This window comes from Triticum aestivum, chromosome 7B (genome assembly GCF_018294505.1).
Source record: "Triticum aestivum cultivar Chinese Spring chromosome 7B, IWGSC CS RefSeq v2.1, whole genome shotgun sequence".
In the NCBI taxonomy this organism is placed as follows: domain Eukaryota; kingdom Viridiplantae; phylum Streptophyta; class Magnoliopsida; order Poales; family Poaceae; genus Triticum; species Triticum aestivum.
The window spans coordinates 319,400,325-319,424,519 of record NC_057813.1 but is presented as its reverse complement, the minus strand read 5'-3'; the positions used below and the strand labels follow the sequence as shown (position 1 = coordinate 319,424,519).

The 24,195-nt window shown below is 44.1% G+C and overlaps 3 protein-coding genes across 4 annotated transcripts in view; 1 reads left to right on the top strand and 2 right to left on the bottom strand.

Moving 5' to 3' along the window:
• Positions 1 to 564: 564 nt before the first annotated feature.
• LOC123156740 (uncharacterized) lies at positions 565 to 4,637 on the bottom strand. The gene is made up of 2 exons (XM_044574913.1): positions 3,444 to 4,637; positions 565 to 1,895 (listed from the first exon to the last, which is right to left on the bottom strand). Exons 1-2 carry the CDS (start codon positions 4,635 to 4,637, stop codon positions 603 to 605), a joined length of 2,487 nt encoding a protein of 828 aa, XP_044430848.1. The 3' UTR covers positions 565 to 602.
• A 4,538-nt stretch (positions 4,638 to 9,175) lies between these two features.
• On the bottom strand, positions 9,176 to 12,451 carry LOC123156742 (protein FAR1-RELATED SEQUENCE 8). Its single transcript, XM_044574916.1, has 4 exons — positions 12,284 to 12,451; positions 12,001 to 12,168; positions 10,880 to 11,144; positions 9,176 to 10,730 (listed from the first exon to the last, which is right to left on the bottom strand). The coding sequence occupies exons 2-4, from the start codon at positions 12,105 to 12,107 to the stop codon at positions 10,533 to 10,535; spliced, it is 570 nt and encodes a 189-aa protein (XP_044430851.1). The 5' UTR covers positions 12,108 to 12,168; positions 12,284 to 12,451; the 3' UTR covers positions 9,176 to 10,532.
• A 308-nt stretch (positions 12,452 to 12,759) lies between these two features.
• LOC123156741 (hydroxyproline O-galactosyltransferase HPGT1) overlaps positions 12,760 to 24,195 on the top strand; it is a 29,845-nt gene continuing 18,409 nt past the window's right edge. Inside the window, exons 1-7 of one of the 2 annotated variants that reach the window (XM_044574914.1) lie at positions 12,760 to 13,256; positions 13,755 to 13,818; positions 13,911 to 13,960; positions 14,168 to 14,361; positions 15,835 to 15,898; positions 15,972 to 16,044; positions 23,664 to 23,796. In XM_044574914.1, the coding sequence (XP_044430849.1) occupies positions 13,135 to 13,256; positions 13,755 to 13,818; positions 13,911 to 13,960; positions 14,168 to 14,361; positions 15,835 to 15,898; positions 15,972 to 16,044; positions 23,664 to 23,796 (700 nt within the window). In that variant the 5' untranslated portion in view covers positions 12,760 to 13,134. The remainder of the gene's footprint in view (positions 13,257 to 13,754; positions 13,819 to 13,910; positions 13,961 to 14,167; positions 14,362 to 15,834; positions 15,899 to 15,971; positions 16,045 to 23,663; positions 23,797 to 24,195) is intronic. The other variant, XM_044574915.1, reaches the window with a different exon arrangement.

Here is a 24,195-nt window from a genome sequence, read left to right as displayed (position 1 = left end):
GCTTATTGGTTTGAAGTGCCCGATTTCATCCGGGTTTTCTTTCTTTGGAAGCAGAAACAACCTTGCCATGTTGAGCTCCACGAAACCAACATCATTCATGTGGAAGAACTTGTCCATGGCGCGCATAATGTCGCCTTGATCGTGCCCCAACAACATCTGAAAAACTCCCCTGTGAAGGGCTTGACCAGCCGACAAACTTCATCTTCAGTGAAGGGCAGGTCCAGAGATTCACCGTCCACTTGCGGCAGGTCCAGCTCATTCGAGTTGACGGCACAAAAACGAGTCGATCATCGTCTCAGGACCTCCAAGAAGTGGCCATGAACAACATCCTCTTCATCATGACAAGAAGTTGCAACTACACTATTCTTTGTAATGATGTACATTATCCGAGAAGTGTATCTTTTTTAAAAGCGAAGAGTATATATTTGTACCATATGCAACGTATGTGGATTCAGTTGGATGCATATTGCTCCCAAAACACTATTCTCCATTTCGCACTAATTGGAGCAATTAAATAGCCCTTCTTTATTACTTGCAAACTAACGAAAAAAAAAAATTTGAACACAAGGAAGGCGCCATCAAGCGCCACAATTTCATTCAACTCATAGACAATGTACAACATGAATTACATAGCCCTGAACTTGAAAATTGAGAAGGGACTGCAGAAAAGGGCAAGGTACATTGGCATGAGAGGAACGTGAACAACTAAAGACAGGTTCTACTCTCGAGTTGAGAACCTGATGAGCACAATTGTGAGCAATTCCATTGGTATTCCTAGAGATGTGATAAACAGCATTAAGAGAAAGGGAGATTTGAAAGAACTCGCTAATTGGTTGTCTGCACCTCCAGCTGATGTTGGTGTTATTGATATCTCTTGAAGCAGCCATCTTTGCTAATGAAAGATTGTCAGTGAGAAAAGAACCTTGCTGAAGTTGAAGCCTGCAAGAGATTTTAGCAGCAAATAGAAGTGCATAAACTTCAGCAATAAGAGGTGAACAAACATCATGAGTAGAGGCTTGAATCATTATTCTTGAATCAGAACCCTCTTCAGGGAAAAGGATGTGAACACCAATACCAGTAGCCGGATTACCACCATACCCAGGCACATTCTTCTTATGCCAAGAAGCGTCTGAATATATTTTGGTACCTGAAATAGCCAAGTCAGATTTGAGGGTGGAGCCTTGCTGTACTTGTTCTTGCCCTTGAGAGAGTATGGTTGTAGATTGCTTCTCCTTCGATGAAGGCAGCTCCCTATTTAGGTGTTCTTGGGGATCTTGTATATCTTGGACAGAGGCGATGGCTAGAGCAGCTTGGTGAACCTGATGGGGATGTGATTCTTTCCTACAAAAAAGAACATCGTTTCTTGCTTTCCACAAACACCACAAGAAGGTAAATATATTAGGAATAGATGATTGCGGATGGTTCATGTTAATTAGAACCTGAATAATATCAAGAACAGAATTATGATTGAGAGCAAGAATATCAGATCTAATATACCAGGGGTGTCCGAACCAAGAGGCTCTAGCAAAGTTGCAAAGAAAGAAAAGATGCATTTCATCTTCATCTGAATCACATCTAGAGCATGTAGAAGAAATATGAGAGGAAAACCTGCCAGCTCTAAGACCAGTTGGGAGAGCATGCCTAAGTAAGCGCCACGCAAAAGTTTTAACCCTTGGAGCCATGAATTTGTGCTTCCAGACTTGCTGCAAAATATCTTTGGTTGATTGGTTCACCTGTCTTGGTTGATTTACCTGCAAATTATGAATTTGTTGTAAACACAACTTATATGTACTCTTAGAATTGCACTTACCAGAAGGAGTGGGCTTCCAACAAAGGATATCCCTACTATCATCAAGAACTATAGGAGTTGCAATAATAGCCGAAGCAGTCGGTTCCTGAAAAAGGTTAGTAATGAACTCAGAATTCCAAAGTTTTTGGCCTGGAAGCCAAAGATCAGAGACCTTAGCCGGGTAAATAAAAGCACTATGTTGGACAATAAGGTGATCGTATATGTTCTCCCAAGTGGTACACCAAGGTGAGCTCCAAATAGAAATGTTGCCTTGGGTGATCTGATAAAAAGAATGCTCCTTGAGCATCGGCAAGACCTTGAGAATAGAAGTCCAGAAAGCAGATTTCGGAGTATTCGGAGTAGCTCTCCAAATGGAAGAATCAGGAAAATACTTAGCACGGAGAACTTGATAGACTTGGCTTTCTGGATTTTCAGCAAGTCTCCAGGCAGCCGCAAGAAGGAGACCTTGATTCATAGCCAACATGTTTTTGATTCCCAATCCACCTTCTTTTTTAGGAGTACAAATATCTTTCCAAGCCCTAAGACATAAAGCTCTTGCACTAGCTTCCTCTCTAACACCAACCCACCAAAAATTACGAATGATTGCCGTGAGCTTCGCAAGGAATTTTTTTGGAAAGAGGATATTGGACATATAGTAAACAGGTATGGAAGCGAACACCGAATTGATAAGCTCAAGTCTAGCAGCATGGGATAATTTATCAGCTTTGTAAGTGGGAAGCTTATTCTTGAATTTATCATAAACAAAGTTGTAAGCCGAAGCACGGTCCTTTGCAGGAAGGATGAGAGGGTGGCCAAGGTGAGTTGATGTACTATCAATAAGGGTAACTGGGAAAATATTATTAATATGTTGGGCTAGAGACTGGGAGACAGTAGCACTAAAAAGAATAGAAGATTTGTGCCAATTTGGAGTCTGACCTGATTGGGAACAGAAGTGGTTGATGAGATGAGCCATTTGGGCAGCTTCCTGAACTGTGGCATTACCACAAACTAACAAGTCATCAGCAAAAAGCATTGAATGAATAGGTGGACAGTTTGGACCAAGAGAAATGCCAGACAGTTGATTTTGTATCATAGCATCATGCAGGCTTAAAGAAAGCTCATTAATAGCAAGAACAAACAGATAAGGCGATAAGGGACAACCTTGTCTTAAACCTCTATTGCTACGAAAATTTGCAAAAGGCTGGCCATTAATAATGACTGAGAACCTTGGGGAAGAGATGCAAGCATACACCAAATTTATGAAATGACCGTGCAACCCCTTTCGCGAAAGAGCCGAAACGATGAAATTCCATTCAAGTCGATCGAAAGCCTTAGCCAAATCAATTTTAAGCAAGAAAGCTTGTTGTTTCCAAGATTTAAGAGCAAACGAATGAGTTATCTCCTGAGCCAAGATGATATTGTTAGATATGCGTCTACCCTCAATGAAAGCTTGTTGAGAATGATCAATATAATCAGGGAGATGAGGTTTGAGTCTATTGGCCGAGGTTTTGGAAATGATTTTGTAAATGACATTACAAAGACTTATAGGCCGATAATCTGAAGGAATTCGAGGAACTAACTTCTTAGGAATAAGAGCAATGTGAGTATCACTAATGTGCGAAGGCATTATACCTGTTTGGTAAAAGTTCCTTACCATAGTCGTAACATCATCACCAATCCAGCTCCAAGTGGCAATATAGAATTCTACATTGAATCCATCGAGTCCAGGAGAGGCGTTTATCTTCATATCCTTGAGAGTATTAAGGATCTCCTCCTTATCTGGTATGCTATACGTGTAGTCATGGCTGTTAGAAATGATCCTGGATGCTAGAAAAGGTCTGCCCACATTCACATTAGGAGAAGCAAAAATATATCTGAAGTAGCTAACAAAAGTATTTGCAATGGCCTGAGGATTGAAGTGAATGTTATCATTCTCATCTTTTATTGAAACTATAGTGTTCTTCTTTCTTCTTTTAAGCACCGCATGATGAAAAATTTTTGTGTTCCTGTCCCCTTTTGTTGCAAAATTCTTCTTAGCCCTTTGTCTATAGAAATCAGTAAGCTTCGACATATTTTGTTCATACCTGACAATGAGTGCTGATTCCAGTTGATGGTCCTGCATGGATAGAGGCTGCATTTGAATACGGTTGATTTGTTCTTCTAGGCTGGAGAGTTCCTGCTGTAAAGGTTTCTTCTTTTTGCACCACACTTTCAGAGCACCTGCAAGATTGTTAGTACGAGCAGAAAAATTTCTGTTTGTACTAGAGGCCCAAGCATTCTTTGCAAAAGATTGAAAATCATTTTCTTTCAGCCACCAATTATCAAATTTGAAAGTTTGCTTAGGTTTTTTGTATTGACCTTCAGTGGTAATAAAGATAGGAGCATGATCGCTAAGAATAATAGGAAGATTCAGAACTTTAGTATGGGGAAACTCATCACACCAATCAGGATTAACTAATCCTCTATCAAGCCTTTCATAAGTAGGATTGGAAGAAAATCTTCTATTTGTCCAAGTATAAGCAGGCCCCGAAAATCCCAAATCAAAAAAACCACAGTTCTTAATCAAAGCACGAAAGGCATGCAAGCGACGATGATTCACATTAACATTACTTTTATCCATATCATACAAAAGCTCGTTAAGGTCTCCCATACATAATACAGGCTTGCCAGGATTATCATACACAAAATTAGAAATTTGATCCCAAATCACATCAGTTTGTCTATGATATGGATCACCATAGATACAAACAAGCCCAAAATCCCTACCCGTAGCAATATGTACAACGTTTGCTAATATAACATAGAAGGAAGCCGTATGCACATGAACTTGAAGCTCATCATTCCACATCAGCCAAAGACCACCAGAGGATCCTCTTGAAGGAACTACAATGCTATCACGCATGTCAAAACGATTATTAAGATCTCGAGCTTTAACTTTGGAAGATTTAATTTCAGAAACAAATGTTACCTGAGCTTTTGTGGAGTGAATGAGCTTAGCGAGGTACGTCATTCTTTCATTGCCGAGGCCTCGCCCCATCCCTCGGCAATTCCATGCAATTAGTCTCATGTTGACCGAGGCGCGTTAGGGCCATGCGCCGCTGCCCAGTCATAGTCCATAGACTCTCCCAATTGAACTTCCTCAATATCCATTCTGTTACTACCTCGAACAGTAGTAGGATCATCTTGATCTTGAACTGGAGTTGAGACTCCGGAAAGATTGCCAGGACGATCATCACCCATACCCACCTGGATATGGTGATCAAACACATCTGCACTAAGAGATGGCGAAGGCGATCGAAGCCTGGAATGGTCATATGAAGCCCGAGGAGAAGTAGAGTGCTGTCCACGGATCCAAACGCGGCGACTCCCCTGTATATTGGCTTGGAAACTTGACGATCCACCTCCAGGAGGGATATCCCAGCGGCTGCCTCTTAATTTTGGCCTGCAACCAAGAACAGATGGAGGCCTCTCTGCAGCATGCACTTCCTGGTCCATTGGGAGGACATCAGAGGAGAGGGAGCTTCTATCTTGAGCATTCTGTCGGGGAAAGCGTTTCTTTGGTGGTGGCGGAGGCGGGCCTAGAATGGAGGAGCATGGACGCTTAGAACTAGGATACAACTGAGGAGAACCATATAATTCAGAAGGATTTGGATTGGATTGGTGGCTATGGTTCTGGACAGAAATAGTAGGTGAATGTTGAGCGTTGGAAATCGGCAAGGCAGTAGTCGCAAAGGCCTGAGTGATTTGAGTTGCAGTTATGCCTTGCACACTGGGATTTTCAGGCAACAAAGCTGGAATAGAATGATCATGCTGAGAGGCAGCTGCGGATCCTGTATCCTGTTTGTACCTATCATGTTGCTGGCCTAAGTGTGACCCAAACTTTTGGAGAATATTTGATTCTTCTCTAGGAGTGTAAGGTACCATATCCAAGGTCTGAGAGGGCTGGTATGATTGTCGTTCATGTACTGAAGCGTTCTCTGCATGTTGAGTGTTGATAGTTTGTCCTGAATCTATTTGCTGTTCAAACTGACTGGCCGCCATATTGATGTTTTGAGCCCCTTCAACATCCACTAGTTGAATCGTGTCAGGATGGTTTCCATTAGATCCCCCCACAACCAGACCACATTGAGTCTGATCTCTGTCGTAAACATCAATTGGTATCTGGCTGCCACCATGGTAAATGTTATGTGACTCCTTTATAGTTGAAGTTTTAGTGTGTGAAGTTGAACCTTTCTGATGGTAGTTTCTGGCTAACTTCTCATTATCTTTTTCGTTGCTGAATTCTGTTGGGCAAGCAACCGAAGTCGAGTTTTTTCTTTTTGACTCCTCGGCAAATAAACGTTGGAATCTAGTAAGTTGAGGATTCTGATGTGAACTGAAAACTGGATTGAAAGAACTTCTATTTGCTGTATCAAACTGAGAAATGAGCTCTAGAGTATTGATCCATTCTCCAAATCTCTTTGATGGAACATCTGTAGTAGAAATTCCTCTTTTTTGCCTGTTTAAGATAATCTGATTCCTGAGAGGACATCCCTGAACATTGTGGAACATAATTCCACAGAAAGTGCAGATTCTCCCAATTTTCTCATAGAACAGATAAGCTAAGCCAGATGATTCATTTGGAAAGTTGACCATAATCCTATCCTTAATTGGACTATTAATCTGCAACCTAGCAGTACCCCACATATACTCTGCTTTAGCATATAACATACCCTGATGAAGTGGATGAAATTCAGATGGCTCTCCCACCTGTTCCAGAATACTTCTAAGCAATTGAATTGATCTGAAACTTCTTGGAACCCCGTAAATCCTGATGGTGACGTATATAGTGTCAAACCGATAGTCCTCCTTTTCTTTTGCCTCATCAGAAGGATCGAGCCACTCCAACAACAGATTATCAGAACCCATAATACAAGGCTGTCTTGTGATAACAAACATCATAGCTTCTAATGTTCTAAAATGAGCCATGAACATCGACCTTGATACCTGAGATATCCCATGATAATTACTTCTCCAAGCTTTGGCCATTGCCTGTTGCAGAGTTTGCAAATTTAGTACTCTAGCTGGACTCATTCCAGTGGCTGCGAGAATGATGAGCATGTTGAACTTCGCATCTGCTCCAAGCTCCATTGTTTCTTGGGCTGCTTGAACAGAGGCAATTTCTGGATCTTGCAGATTGAGTGCCTGCAAATCCAAAGAAAGCATGGCCTCTATGGGGGCTTGAACCGAAGAGGATCCAGGCGGAGGTAAACTAGGATCTCCATGACCTCGCAGCAGTAGTGGATTGGATTCCGGCCTCGGATTCGTCCGGTCCATGATCAAAGAAGGGGGAATGGCTTCCTCCGACGGATCTAGAGGAATTTGGGGCTCCGGCTGGGAAGTAAACGAAGCATAATGGAGATGGGAAATCAGAGACGGAGGATTGAGGATTGGATGCATGGAAAGAAAGATTGAGGGAGAAGGATTTGGATAAATCTAGAAAGAGGAGGAGGAGTCCAGAACGGCATAGAGCCAGGCGCCTAAGCGGCAAGTCGGTCCTCCCCACATCGTGGCTTGAGGAGGGGCCCAAACTAACCAAATTAGGATAGTAGTAACACGCTGGGTCAGAGAAAATGATTTCTTTCTTTCTTTTGCTATAATCAATCTATATCTATATCTATATCTGTATCTGTACCAATATAAAAAGAACCAAAGAGGCAGATTCAATTAATCTCGGCCATCAAATCATGTCAATCCAATGACTTAGACTGCTTCAATATCGAGCGCTCAACACATTTATTGTGCCGTTAATTTCATGCCAAATATAGTGCTAATAATATCCTACTACTTAATATCAGCATGCATTTAATATACTTCTAAATTAACGTGCATTGCACGTACACGTTAACTATTCACATAATCACAGAAATTATAACACAGATAATATCATACTTAATATCCGCGTGCAAATAATATATTGTCTAAATATTAATGTGCGTTGCTTACTAGGTAGTCAAATAGAAGCACGGAAAATGCGAACAGCGGCCGTGCACCAGGCAGGCCTGTATCTAGGCCGTGCAAACGCCATGTGGATTCCCCCTCGCCGCGTATCCCTCGCGTATTTCATTTATTTTTGGCCTGTATTGGATGAGCCAGGTCCCACACATGCAAAAGTCTATAGGCTTCTGTCTCGCAGCTGACATGTACGACCAGAACTCTGGGCAGCTGTACTTGTTCGACCGGGGGACGGCGGAGACATGTGCGAAGTGCATTTCCCCTGTGGAGCAACGTTGCTGATTCACAGCCACAATTTTCTTCAATCGGGACGACGTGGCATTCTGACGACCAGCTAACACGCAAGTTGGTTTCCTTTAGGTACAATTCGCCGTACTGAACCAAACAAGTTGTTTTGTTTCACTAATTTTCAGGTACTGCCCATGATATTGACAAGTGTGTGGGTTAGTAAGATGTGCCCCGTGCGTGCAGTACATTTGCCATGATGCATGTCATGTGATGATTGTTAACTAACACAAGTTAAACACTTGGTTGGAACATTGCAAGTAGACGACGCGTTCAGGTTTTAGGTGTGACGGCCGCTAATAACCATAGAGATATCATTAGCCAGTTCAGTTATTATGCGTGATGCCCGCTGCGCAGCATCAACTTTTCGCCGCGCATCCTGGTTCTCTTTTTAGGGTCATGTATCTCATTGGAATTTACTACGCCGTCACCTCACCCAAAGTTGTCTCCATCTACCCCTGCCCTCGGCATTCATCTCTCCATCCCCCGCTGTTCTTCCCCTGCTTTTCTTCTGAAGGAGCCAGCCGGAGCACCGACTCCCTCGCCCCCCAGGCGTCCAGGCGACGACGAGGTTGATTCTTGGCCAGCGGTGTGCGGCGTACGGCAGCAGAGTTCTCCCGAAAGGTACCCACCCTCGCCCCCTCCTATTTTGTTGGCGTTGTGGTGTCGTATCCTTCTCTGTTCGTGGTGTCTTGCTCATCCCTAGCTCGCTTCTGTTCGCGTAGGCAGAAGTTTTTTGCTCTGAGGCAATTAGAGAAGTGAGGATGACAGATTTATTTAGTGGGATACAAGCTGCTATGGTGATTAATCGTGTAGAAAACAGTGACCAATCCCCGGAAGATTGGGTTAGCGACGAGGATGGTTCAGGTGGTTCCACTGGATTGCCAGGGACACCATGTTTTACTTCCAGGCTTTCATTGCTCAAAGTTGGTTCGGTTGTTGCCAAGTTCAGTGATTTCAAGCGGCAACTAGTTATGGAGACTGGTTTTGGGGGGGTTCTAGATGTGAAGGCATGGCAGAAGATTAATCTGAAGTATAGCACTTTTCTAATGGACCGAGTGCATGTAGAATCCAGCACAATCAACCTTGATGAACAGGGCGTGCTTGAACTGTTCGAACAGAAGCTTAATTATGTTTTTGGCATCCCCTCCGGTGAATTCGATATAAACGGCGAAGGTGTCGAGCCATCAGAAGCCTGGATCGAGTACACCCGAATGGCAGTAACATTCAGCGACAAAGGCACACATAGCCTAAAAGCAGCTGAAAATGTTTTGCTTGGAGCTATATCAGAAGCGTCCTCCCAAGTACAGTAGGACTGTTTCAAGATTGCATTTGTTATTTTTATAATCGGTCATGTGCTGGCTCCAACCTCCAAACATGATTATATATCCATAGATTTCTGGGCTGCACTTAATGACATTAGCAAGATCAAGAGTTGGAACTGGGGAGGGTATGTACTGAAAAACTTGTTTCAAGCCGTCAGAAAGTACGGGCAACGTATGGAGTTTTTTTACCAGTGATGTTCTTTTCTCCTGGAAGCTTTCTTCAGATTGCCGGTCAAATTGAAGCTTCTCAAATTGCTTGAGGAACAGATGCATTGGACACCCTGGAGGCACGTACCCCTTCAGAAGGTGATTTGCGCTCTCACTCCTTTGGGTGCTGGTCATTTTAGCACAGAAGACACCCATAAAATATGGTTTAGCCCATTTATGCCGGACTTCGTATATCTGTGTCAGAAACGGATGTTTCTTGAGTGAGTACTTGTCCAACATCTGCTGCCACCCTTGCTCAAATTCCTCTTCCGTGGTCATGTGATGAACAAGCTTGTGAAACTCCATTTTGAATTCACTGTTCTTGCTCCAAAGCACACCCATTGACTCTTTCGCTTTTTTCAGGACATGCCACTTGCACCAATGATGTACTGTGTTTGGCATTTCTGCCTCGATTGCAATTTCCATAGAGCGCACTTGATCTGTAAGTATAGTTTGTGGATGCTTCCCACCAACCATACGTATGAACTCTCGGAACACCCACTTGAAAGATTCTTCTTTCTCATCTCTCATCATGACCCCTCCAAAGATTATACTCTGAAAGTGATTGTTGACACCAACGAAGAGACCAAACAGCATGTCATATAGGTTGGTCCTGTATGTTGTGTCAAATGTAATTGCATCACCGAAATACCGATAATGATCGCACCCCCTACTCGTAACCCACATGAGTGTTTTTATCCTGCTGTCTTCATCTACTTGCACGGTGTAATTGAAGTCAGGATCATTTGCTTTCATATCAGCCAGAATTTCCATTGTTTTCATAGCGTCAGAGTCTGACTGGTCCTTGTTCAGCTTCCTGCACAGTGTCTTCAATGAACGTTTTGTAAATGGCACATTTTCAACTGAGCCAAAAAAACTCCCAACAATGCTGAAAACCTTCCCAAGACCAACATTGTTATCGCGGAGTTGTTTCACCAGATCCTTCGTGTACCTATCGATGTGCCTGTGTGACTTTCAATGCATTTTTCTCCACATGTCACAGACAACGGGTGGTTATGGCCAGATTTGAACTCTGATATGTACCAACCGTTGTCATTTGAACGGAGCAATCTAATCATGGCTTCACACCCGCACCTTGATGATCGACTGTTTTCCCTCATTGGTTTGCCCTGCAGACACGGTAGCAAGTACAAAACAAATGTTAGCTAGAGATTACCCTAGGTTATCTAGCGCAATACTGTAACAAAATAACAGATCGAATCATAGAAGAAAAAATAACTAATGCAATACTGAATTATTGACATATGAGTGCACATACCGCACAAGCACACATTATTTCTTGCATACATCTCTTCCGATTAACATTCAGTCTGCTTTTCGCAAGCCTCACGCCGAAACCATATTCCCATGAATAGAGGTTGTAGAACTCATATGCTTCATCCAATGAGTCAAAAGATGTGCCAATTGTTGGATTGATGACTGGCCCAGATTTTGTCTCTGCATAAGCGCGAACTGACAATTCAAGTGCTGTTTTCCTATCAGGGTTCATCTCCCTCTCCTCAGGTGCCTTCCCAATCCTAACCCTGCAGACAGTGTTTTTGTGGAAAAACACATGGATGAAAATGCTCAATTACACCCGAAACAAAAATATATCAACACCAAAAACGTCAGGCACAATCGCTACATCCATCCACCTAACAAACCTAAAAACTTAGCTCAAACAAACCATATAAATTGAAACTACTGAATACAGATTCCAGTATTCTAAAAATCTAATTCACCTGCAAAATCATAAAAACAACACATACATATGCCATGGATTCATTTTTATCCCACACGAACAGCGAAACAAAAATCCAAAACAGAACACACAGCTCGCGCAGCGACCCAACTCCTATAAACTAAAACTCTTTTATCTATAGTGCTATCACCACTGCGTGAAACAAACGAATCCAGCTCGCTAAAAATGACACAAATAAATCAGTAATTGGCTAATGGATGTAGGCCCGAAACCACTTCCTTCAGTATGAAAATTAAAAGACTTGAGATAACAGTTTCAACTTGGCAAACGAACAAAACGCATTATGATGCCACAGTAAATCGGTAATTGACTAGAGACTAACGCATCTGCAAACCAACGAACTTGTTATGCTGTCGAAGTCAATCCCCCAAGCAAAACAGAATTAACCTAGGCTTGCACATTTTTTCCATCTCATGACCCTATTTAGATACCAAATGCATGTTACTTTCTAATATCTACATCTCACAAGATAAAACAACTGCCATCTATACTGCACAGCAATCCAAGGAAGGTGTGCTAACCGCCGGATCGAACAATATAGTCATAGTCTGGCAAAACAAATCAAGGTTCGTGCTAAACAATCGCCAAAATAGACGAGGAAAAAAAATTCTTATGCACATGGTGCCCCCCTGACTAACCTTCGCGTCCAGCCGCTGGTCGCCTCGGAGCAAACGTCATATGTGGCTCCCTTTCCGATGGCCTGTGGCTCGCCGGCGGCGACCGCCTCCATACCTACAGCGCTCATGGAATCCTGAGACTCCAGCGGCAGTACCGGAGAGCTTCACACCGCATCTCCGTCAATGGCCCTGCAAAAAATCAAATCTAGCTACATGAGTCCAGATCTTACCATGGCAAGCGGCGCTCCGCCATCGGTGCGAAGATGCTCGCCGGGGAAAAATTGGTGGAGGAGAAGACGTGTACCTATTTAACTCTAAGCCATTGGTAGACATGGCGACAGAACAGCTTCGAGGCGCCGCTGGAACAACTTTGAGGAGGCGCCATCGTTGGCGCAGGCGGGTGCGTAGAGGAAGGGGATGGAATGGGGATTCTGTCCCGTGGCGCCGCTCTGATCCACTAGATTTCCTGTAGCGGCGACAGGGGGTCATCAATTAGGACGAGCTGTGCTGTTTCGAACCAGCCCATGGGCCAAATTTCCCTGGTGCAGGTCATGTGATCATTGGCAGAACCAGGAAACAGAATCCAGGAATGGGCCGAACAGGATACACCTACGTGAGAGCTAGTCATATGCCGGACCGTATTTCATCCTATAGGCCTGGCACAAACCTGGCCCGAACTGACGGATTGCACATCCCAAGGCCCAAATGAACGCGCAAGATAAATGCCTGCCTGGTGCTCGGCCGCCATAAGCCCGCACTCAATAGAAACATCCCTATTCTGATCCTCGGCCTTTGAATAGCAGGGGATTTCTCTGAAATCCAAATCGCTGCAACAACGAAAAAGAACCACCAAAACGGTCCGCAACGCACCAACCGGCAGCACCCACCTGACGACCTCCCTTCCCCTCAGCCAGTCTTTTTCCTCAGCCAGTCGACCTCCGCCACCTCCCCCGCAGCTTCCAGAAGCTTCCAGAACTCGAAGAAACCTTTTGGCGCTGGTCACTGAGAAGGAGGGTTGGGAAGGGCACCGCAGGGATCTCCACGGCAGAGGCCATGGCGAGCCGGCAGTGCTGAGATCACGGTGGAGCGGAGCGGAGTGTCCAGTCCCACGCGTGCCGCGCGGGATCCGAGGGAAAGGAGGGGACCGAGGTCCTGATGCAGATCCGGGATGGCCTGCGGCGGCAAGCGCCATCGGCCACTGGGGCGATGCGGTCGCCGATGTCGGCGATGATGCTCGCCATGTTCGCCACCATGGCATCCTTCTACGTTGCTGGCCGGTGAGTCCGCTTGCTCGCTCGACGCATTGAGCGGCTCCTTGAAATGCTCACGCCTGATCCCTCTGCAAGGTTTTTTTTTCTGCGGGTTTACCGTTATGGGGAATTCTGAATCCATGAATTGCTCTGGCGGAAGAAATGTGTAGTTTGTGTGTCTGGGAAGCTTAAGTGGGTCTTCTAGTGCCACTGCTTAAACTGGGATTATTCTGTTTTGTTTTATATATCATTTATCCTCTAGATAGAGGGAGGGAGATATCTTTTGTTCGTTTCTATGAAGCAACCCATAAGTGATTGGTTTTTGACCTTTTGCTGATCTTCGAGAGGGGAACTTTGTTGACATTGCAAATGTTAGACTGTCTCAGGATGCACAGAATCACGTTTACCTGATAAAAGAGCAGATATCTTTTGTTCGTTTTTATCTAGTATAATCCATAAATTATTGGTTTTTGACCTTTTGCTGACCTTCGAGAGGGAAACTTTGTTGACATTTGCAAATGTTAGATTGTGGCAGGATGCACAGAATCGGGTTTACCTGATAAAAGAGCTCGACAGGCGAACTGGCCAGGTATGTTGCTTCAGATCCGATTATCCCTTCCAGAACTAGAACAATAGCTGCCTTTTGGTGTGACCTAAGCATACGAGTTCTGTCAAATTCAGGGGCGATCTGCAATATCAGTGGACGATACTTTGAAGGTTGTTTCATGCAGGTAACTGTGACCTAGCAGGACCCATTACTATGCAGATGTTGCCTTCTTAATGTACACGCTGACAAATAGTCGAATGCCATGCTACATTGTTCATTATTCTGTTTTTGCAAGTAAATTGGAGCTGGTTCTTCATAGTTGCAGATTTTCTATTGTGATAGTTGGAACTTTGAGCTATAGTAGTAACTCAGTAAGGGCATTAATGTTTAGGCAGCAAGGCAAGAGGTTGGCATCACTTGAGATGGAGTTGGCTGCAGCGAAGCATGAAGGATTTGTTGGCAAATATACCTCTGAGACAAATGCGACTCATTCTAGGAAGAAGCCTCTGGTTGTTATTGGGATAATGACAAGCTTTGGCAGAAAAAATTACCGTGAAGCTGTCAGGAAATCATGGCTTCCGACAGGTACGACTTCATAGTGCATGTCTTATAAGCCATGATCATTAATTCATGTAATTGGGGGTGCAACCTCCATTTTAATTTTTTTTCTTCATATAATCACTGTGGTAATCTATTTTGTACTTTAGAGGTTATCGCCAAGTTATAAAGTGCTTATAGTGATACTGGCAATGTTCAGAAAATCGTTTACTGGTAACAGCTTGGTCGGTTGGCGAGTAAAGGATTAATAGGCGAATGGGCCGATAAATCAGTTAATCGGCTACTCAGTGACACACCTAGGAAGGATTTATCGGTCTGTTCTGTCCGATATCCTATATACCTAAGAGAGTTATCCCCACTAACTTATTTATCTCAACATGCAAGCATGCCACCTCAACATACAACTATGAATGGGATAAGGGTCACCTCAACATGCAATCATGCATGGGAAAAGATCCACCACAACATTCAATCATGCACGGGGAATGACCCACCACAACATTTAACCATGGATGTTTTTTCCCATTCAGTTTATTCTACTTATATTCAATAAATACTGTTACAACTATACATAATCAAATATAATAAGTCATATGTATTTTTTAATTTTGGTTCTCATGTTATCAACCCAAATTTTATCAACCAATTCCCGCAGCAACACGCGGGGTATCCTCTCGTTTTGAACACTGGTCAATGGGTAGTGCGTATTAGACAAATTAGGGCTTACCAGTTCCTGGGTTAGTTATCAGATATTTTTGTATCATGTCAAATCATCAGAATGTTGGCAATCTGTTTGCTTGTTGATATGACTGCTACTTAAATAAACTTGATGCAAGGTAATGCCATACATAAAAGCATGGTACCTATTTTGATGATCCTATAAACACCGCTTGCTGTAAGATTTTAAGTACAACATATGGAATTCTTAAGTTGTATCTAGAATATAAATCAATAAATTATTAAGTTTCAAGAACCAACCAGTAGAAGCAAAAGTCCGAACTGATGGAGAAGGTTGGGCAATCCCCATATACTTCAACCCCCCCGCTCTCTTAACTCGTGGCTCGATAAGGCCTAAACACGGACAGAAAGAGGCCAAAGTTTTTTTAAATTTTAATTGTGAAAGCCGAGATTTAAACCCAAGATCCCTTAGTTCTGATACCATGTCAAGTTTCATGCACCAACCAATAGAACCAAAAATCCGAACTGATGAAGGTTAGGCAATCCACATATACTTCGATGACCTGGTCAGAGCCGGTCTTGTGTAAAATTACTAAACTTTTATGAACAAAACTTATGCATTTGGCATTGGTAGGTATTGGACAAAATCTAGAAGCAAATGTTGCAGTTCTACTTATTTTCAAAATGACACTCTGGCAATGCTGATCTTCAGTTAATAAAGATAGTAAAATGTGTTCCATTTGTTTCCTTAGTTTTAAAACTTACTGTTGGTAAGAAATGCTCTCTGTTGTCTTTGTGGTTTAAATTTACTTATGCGTGCAGGTTCACTGCTGAAGAAACTAGAAGATGAGAAAGGCATTGTAGTACGTTTCATAGTTGGAAGAAGGTACTGTATACTTACAATCCTACTGGAATGATAATATGAAGTCTAGATATCTGATAGTTGCTCCTCCATGCAGTGCAAATCGAGGAGATCGTTTTGACAGGGAAATCGATGACGAGAATAGAAGTACAAATGATTTTGTGACCATGGTATGCCTAATTTATGAATTTAACATATGATACCGACACTGTTTAGGATTTCATTTGATCAACTTTTGATCTTGGTCCTCTTTCGTAGTGTTGAATTCACATTTCAAAAGGCAAAAAAGAAAAGGAAATATATTTATAGTTGTTTGCCTTGTTACTATGGACTGCTGAGTAAATAGGCAATTTTTCGACTAATTTAATCCATAAGTATATGACTAGCATGGCATTGACATGATGAACGACATACTGATACTGATCTAAACAAGCACGTACTACGCAAACAGTAGACAAATCTACACATGATGTTAGTACTGCTAATACGGTAATAATCAGGAGAGGGATAAACGCGTTATACCCTCCAGTAGGCCATGCAGAAGCCGTGACGGCGGTGACAGCAACAGCGGCACCCTCGGCGGCCTTCTTGTTGGCTTCAACTTTCTCCTTCTCGGCGGCGGCACGTTCGGCGTCGGTGGACATGGTGATGATGAGGGCGACGCAGACATAGAGGAAGTAGACGAACAACGAGCAGTCGCGTAGTCGCTTCCCAAAAACCTATTCGCCTCTCTCCCATACAGGAATCGGAGAGACGGGGTTTCGGAGACCTGCTCTCCCGTCGACAGTGTACGCGGCGGACGGGATGGAGTCACCGGCGGCAGCAGCAGCAAAGGAATGATGGTGGGCGGTTCGCATGGAGCAGATGTGATCTGATCGTGGCGGCTAGGGTTAGGAGACACCGCACACTTATATAGGCGCAGCTGCATGGGCTCGACCCACGTCCGAATCCGTGACAACCCACGATCCGACGTCTCAGATCATGGCCCAGCTGTCAGAAACTCTCTGTAAGTGACTGGCAAAAATAAGCGCGTAGGTGTGAGCTCGGCTCGGCTCATTCCCGCAACCCGCGACGCGGTGCCGCGCGTCGTGACGAGGCGTGGCGTGGCGAGGCGGGCGGTAGAGGAGGAGCGCGCGAGGGCTTCTTCTCTTCTCAAGCTCCAATAGCATGTAGAAGAGCCACCCTTATAAGGAGGTCCAACTCTTCTTCCACTTCCGGGGTGGGACTAAACTTCCCACCTCCACCTAGTGCCAATAAACCCACATGGGTCCTTAGAGGTTTTTCAGAAATTGCTATATGGGCTTAAGGCCCATCTCAAATTTCAGCAATCCCCCACCAGATCTCGAGGGCCCATTGTGTCCTCTGTTCCAATTGCTGTTTCGATATACTAGTGTTTCAGTGAAGACCCGTTAAGGTTGAGCTTCACCTAGAGCAAGTAGCCACACTCCTTCACAACTGAACAATGGACCATGCCTTGAATTGTCAGTTTGGCGTAAAGAAGCTTCACCACATGTCTTACCAGTACTAGGTTGCCGAAGGCTGACCCCTCGGGTGGAGCATATAAGTCACACTCCTGGCCTATTCATGAGCTTACTAGAGATCACCCCAATCTCATAGACTGTGACCAGCAGTTAGGCTCATATAGGTGTGTTCCTCCAAAGATCGCTATGTAGGATAGCATCTTGCTTACATAAGCCTCGGAACACATTAAGACAATAGTCACCCTTCCATACAGTATTGAGAGTATTGCATCTCCAACGGAGTGGGTTAGTATAGGTACTCTCCTCAGTTCTCCACTGGCTTGTTTTCCCAGGTCCTACTTCACGGGATCTCCGATCACATAGGTTGGGTTACCACCATGGCAACTCATGTGGGTCTCATACCCATCTCCCTAGATGCACTATTTATCACAACACGTGATAGCCCTTTTGTAAAGGGATCTGCCAGATTCTTAGCTGTATGGACATACTCCAACGCTATCACTCCGGAGTTTCTTAATTTTCTGACAGCTTTTAATCTCATTCTTATGTGTTTGTTGGACTTCATGTTGTCCTTTGAACTCTTCACCTTGGTGATGACAGTCTGATTGTCACAGTTCATAAGGATAGCCGGAACTGGTTTATCCACCAATGGCAAGTCCATTAAAAGATCTTGAAGTCATCCTGCTTCGATACCAGATGTGTCTAATGCTGTTAATTCTGCTTCCATTGTCGATCTCGTTAAGATCATTTGCTTGCAAGACTTCCAGGAAACAACGCCACCTCCAAGAGTAAATATATACCCAGTTGTGGCCTTTATCTCATCAGCATCAGAGATCCAACTTGCATCACTATACCCTTCAAGTACCGACGGGTATCCGGTATAGTGAAGTCCTTAGTTCATAGTACCTTTCAGATAGCGCATAACTCTCTCAATAGCATGCCAATGTACATCACCCGGATTGGAAACAAACCGGCTTAGTTTGCTCACAACAAACGCGATGTCAGGCCTCGTTGCGCTTGCTAGGTACATGAGTGAACCAATGATTTGAGAGTATCTCAGTTGATCCTTAGCTGTGCCTTCGAACTTTCGGACCAACACACTAGGATCATATGGTGTTTGAGATGGTTTGCAATCCGAATATCCAAAACGGCTCAACACCTTCTCAACATAATGGGATTGCAAAAGTGTGATCCCACCCTCATTATCTCTCAGTAGCTTGATGTTCAAGATAACATCAGCCACACCAAGGTCCTTCATCTCAAAGTTCTTAGACAGAAACGACTTGACCTCCTCAATGACTTTGAGGTTGGTTCCGAATATCAGTATGTCATCAACATACAAGCACAATATGACTCCTTCGCCTCCACCATGGCGATAATATACACATTTGTCAGCTTCATTAACAACGAAGCCAACAAATGTCAGAGTTGTATTAAACTTATCATGCCATTGCTTAGGTGCTTGCTTCAGGCCATATAAAGATTTCAGCAACCTATACACCTTTCTTTCCTGACCATCTATCACAAAGCCATCTGGCTGTTGCATGTAGATTTCCTCGTTTAGCTCTCCATTCAGAAAAGCCGTCTTAACATCCATCTGGTGGACGAGAAGACCGTGCGAGGCCGCCAACGAGAGTAATACTCGAATGGTGGTTAGTCTAGCCACAGGTGAATAAGTATCAAAGAAATCTTCCTCTTCTTTCTGGTCATAGCCCTTGGCCACAAGCCTAGCCTTGTACTTTTCAATCATACCATCGGGCCTAAGCTTCTTCTTGAACACCCACTTACATCCCAATGGTTTGCAACCATAGGGACGCTCAGTGATCTCCCATGTCCCGTTAGCCATGATGGAATCCATCTCGCTACGGACCGCATCCTTGCAGTAGTCAGCTTCTGGAGAGGCATACGTTTCTGAAATAGAAGTGGGAGTATCATCCACGAGGTACACGAAGAAATCATCACGAAAGGTCTTTGCAGTCCTTTATCTCTTGCCCCTACCAAGGGTTTCCTCGTCATCCTCCTCAGGATTTTCATCATGTGTCGTTCATAATATTCCATAGGAATGGCAGGCTCAGGAGTCTCCTCAGATTCCTGTCTAGAAGTGCTTTGCATATCTCTCATAGGAAAAATATCCTCGAAGAATGTAGCATCCTTAGACTCCATAATTGTACCGACGTTCTGGTCAGGTACCTCAGATTTCACTACTAGAAATCTATAGCCAACGCTGTTCTTAGTGTAGCCCAAATTAACGCAGTCCACAGTCTTGGGTCCAAGCTTACGCTTTTTGTGGATCGGCACATTGACTTCCGCCAAACAACCCCAAGTACGCAAGTACGAGAGTGTTGTCCTTCTCTTTGCCCATTTCTCATAGGGAGTGATCTCATTATCCTTTGTCAGAACTTTATTCAGGACATGACATGCCGTTAATATAGCCTCCCCCCACCATGCCTTGGATAAACCCGATGTATCTAACATGGCGTTAACCAGATCAGTTAGAGTACGGTTTTTCCGCTCGGCAACCCCGTTTGACTGGGGAGAATAGGGAGGCGTCCTCTCATGAATAATGCCGTGTTCCGCACAAAAAGAATCAAACTCACTGGAGAAGTACTCTCCACCACGATCTGACCGGACTCGTTTAATTTTCTTTTCAAGCTGATTCTGATACGGCTCAAGTGGCGTTGAGACGATTTTTGGGTTGCCCTGATCTTTCACCACGCGCCAATAGTTGTACTAGCAGAAGCAATCTTGCAGGAAAAGGAAAACGCAATGGATCTTGTTGGAATCGGAAGAGATTGTGGATGTGTACGTGGAGGAGACTAGTAGCAGGAGACTAGTAGCAGACTAGATGGATGGATGGATTGTAGAGATGAACAGCGGCTGGAAGATGTACGTGGTAGTAGTAGCACTAGTATAGATGCAGGGGATTAAGCTAATGACGATTAGCGGCGGCGACGGTGACGGAGTAATTAGCAGATGGATAATAAGCACTAGTAGAAGTATATGGAGAAGAACAGGAAGCTAGATCGACCCTTGTAGATCAAGAATCAAACCGAGACTTGCGCCTTGACGATCGACGTCGCCCAAACACATGCAATGATCAAACCCTGATTAGGGAACGCATGAGCACAGATACGCGGGCATCGCTAGATGCATCTGAGTATTTTTACCTAAACTAAAACCTGCACCTAGACAAAGCCGCACCCCTTGTTTATATAGGTGGTGCGTAACATCTGGGCTAAGCCCGACCTATACTAGGACACGATGAGGACTCCTCATCAATTACAAGTTGTAAACTAGGAAATCTAAACAAACTAGGAAAAATAAATAAAAAGACACACGTATGTATACTTGCATGTATGGTTGCTAGGTCAAAACTAAAATGAACTTGATGGTGCAGCCTTCAAACTTTCATTCTGCTGGCTACATTGAAGTATTGACAAGGTGTTCTGAATGTGGGCTTCACTTCTTCCTGAGGCACGAGCGTATCATATGGAACAGGCTTCACACCTAAGATCCCCCTCTGTTCTGTAGCACACATGATCTTCTTATGACGTAGAGCGGGAACCACATACTTTTGCATCTTGCTTTCATAGCGAGCCTCTCGATTGTCTGATATTTTACTTGACAGTAACGGTGGAACGACAAGAGCACTTGTGCTGTCCATATCAGATTCTCAAGTTCTGCCTTATAGATTTTAAAGTAGTGTAGAGCCTCATCTTTAGTATTTAACAGATATACATAGCAATATCTAGTGGAATCATCTATCAATGTCATGAAGTATTTCTTTCCACCTTTAGTCAACACGCCATTCATCTCACAAAGATCAGAATGTATGAGTTCTAATGGTGCCAAGTGTCTCTCCTTCGCAGCCTTGTGAGGCTGGCGAGGTTGCTTAGCTTGCACACATGAAAGGCACTTAGAACCTTTGGCTAAAAGTGAAACTTGGGATTAAATCCAACTTAGCTAGTCCCGTCATAACACCGAAACTTATGTGACAAAGACGTGAATGCCAAATTTCAGATTCATTAACACTCGAATGAATATGGTTCATGACTTTATTACAGAAATCTGCAAGGGAAAGGCGGAACATCCCTCCGCTCTCATAATCTTTTCCAACAAATAGTCCATACTTAGTAACAACTAATTTATTAGACTTGAATACCAACTTAAACCCTTCTCTACATAGAAGGGAGCCACTAACGAGGTTCTTCTTGATGGCGGGGACATGCTGCACGTTCTTGAGCTTCTCTACATAGAAGGGAGCCACTAACGAGGTTCTTCTTGATGGCGGGGACATGCTGCACGTTCTTCAGCTGCACGATCCTTCCCGAAGTAAACTTCAGATCGACCGTGCCAGCACCATGAACAGAAGCACTCGCGCCATTCCCATCAATACGGACCCGTGGCCTGTGACCTGGTAAGAAGAGAACAATGAAATGTCATCACACACATGAATAACTGCACCTGTGTCCACCCACCAATCGGTAGGCTGAAACACTGAAAAAACATTAAATAAATTACCGTACCCAGATGCACCATTCTCATTGTTGCCCACAATCATGTTGACGGACTTGGAGTCTTGTCCTGACTTCTTAAACTTGTTTGGGCACTTGTTGGCCCAATGTTCAACCGAACCACAAGTAAAGCAGCCCTCATCCTTCTTGTTCTTCTTGAAGGTCTTCTTACCCTTCTTGAAGTCGGTATTCTGTTGGACACCATTCTTTCCCTTGGGCTTGTGGGAGTTGAAGTTCCTCTGGTTCACCATGTTGGCAACAGAAGTCCCTTCGGCCCCTTTTCCGTGCGAGTCCTTTGCCCTCGAATTCTGCTCAACACTCAGATGGCCAATGACATCCTCCATAGAGAGTTCACGCCTCTGATGTTTCAGAGTGGTGGCAAAGTTCCTCCAGGAATTAGGGAGCTTAGCGATTAGGCAGCCCGCGACAAACTTGCCCGGTAACTCGCACTTCAGAAGCTCAAGCTCCTTAACAACGCATATTATCTCATGAGCCTGCTCCAGTACAGGACGGTTCTCAACCATCTTGTAATCATGGAACTGCTCTACAATATACATCTCGCTCCCTGCATCGGCGGCCCCGAACTTAGATTCGAGCGCCTCCCACAAGTCCTTGGCGACATGCACATGCAAATATGCGTCGACCAATTTATCTCCGATCACGCTAACAACTGGTCTGAGAAACACAGTGGTTGCCTCCCTGAACACCTTCTCCTGTTCAGGAGCAATCATTCCCGTGGACACACCGGTGACCCAGAACACGTTCATAGCCGTGAGCCATAAAGTGGTCTTTGTCTGCCAACGCTTAAAATACGTACCGTAAACTTATCCGGTTTCACTGCTGCGGCAAAGCCACTTGCCGAAAAATTCCTACACATAATAGGTTTTTGGATTGCTGAGTAAATAGGCAATTTTTTGACTAATTTAATCCATAAGTATATGACTAGCATGGCATTGACATGATGAACGACATACTGATACTGATCTAAACAAGCACGTACTACGCAAACAGTAGACAAATCTACAGATGATGCTAGTACTGCTAATAAGGTAATAATCAGGAGAGGGATAAACGCGTTATACCCTCCAGTAGGCCATGCAAAAGCTGCGGCGGCGGTGACAGCAGCAGCGGCATCCTCGGCGGCCTTCTTGTCGGCTTCAACTTTCTCCTTCTCGGTGGCGGCACGTTCGGCGTCGGTGGACATGGTGATGATGAGGGCGACGCGGACGTAGAGGAAGTAGACGAACAACGAGCAATCGCGTAGTCGCTTCCCAAAAACCTATTCGCCTTCTCCCGTACAGGAACCGGAGAGACGGGGTTTCGGAGACCTACTCTCCCGTCGACCGTGTACGCGGCGGACGGGATGGAGTCACCGGCGGCAGCAGCAGCAAAGGAACGATGGTGGGCGGTTTGTGTGGAGCAGATGTGATCTGATCATGGCGGCTAGGGTAGGAGACACCACACACTTATATAGGCGCAGCCGGGTGGGCACGACCCACGTCCGAGTCGAATTACAAGCCACCTAGCTTTGCTACTGTATGTTGCTTTTTGTATGGCGCCCAAATTGTTATGAAAAAGAACGCCCGCCTTCACCCACCTTCCTCATTTCAAGATAACTTGCTCGAGCCGTGTTTTCACTGTATGTTACTTGTTACTTTTTGTATGGCGTTCAAATTGTTATGAAAAAGAACCCCCACCCTGACCCACCTTTCTCATTTCAAGATAACTTGCTAGAGCCGTGTTTTCACTTTTTTTTACACTGGATGTTTTGTTTCTCACTTTGTAGTTCTTGAGGCATTGCAGGATGATCATATAGAGTCTGATGAAGAGCTCCCTATGAAGACAAAACGTTACTTTGCTAATGCCGCAGAGACATTTGATGCTGAATTTTATGCTAAGGTCAATGATGATATATACATAAATGTTGGTAAGTTTCATCTCTTAACTTTTATCACGTCTGAACAATTTTGTGGGATAAATGGTACTCCTTCCAGTTCAAAATAGTTTATGCATTTTGACTGTACATAATCTCCAGGATCTGACTATGGCTTGTATTATTTACCAAAATATGCTTTTAAAAATTCATGAACTTTAATATTAAGGTATTCTTACGACAAATGTACTTGTATAATTTTTGTTTGGAGTGTATGAGCAACCAGAAGGGGAGCCTTGGCGCAGTGGTAAAGCTGCTGCCTTGTGACCATGAGGTCACGGGTTCAAGTCCTGGAAACAGCCTCTTACAGAAATGTAGGGAAAGGCTGCGTACTATAGACCCAAAGTGGTCGGACCCTTCCCCGACCCTGCGCAAGTGGGAGCTACATGCACC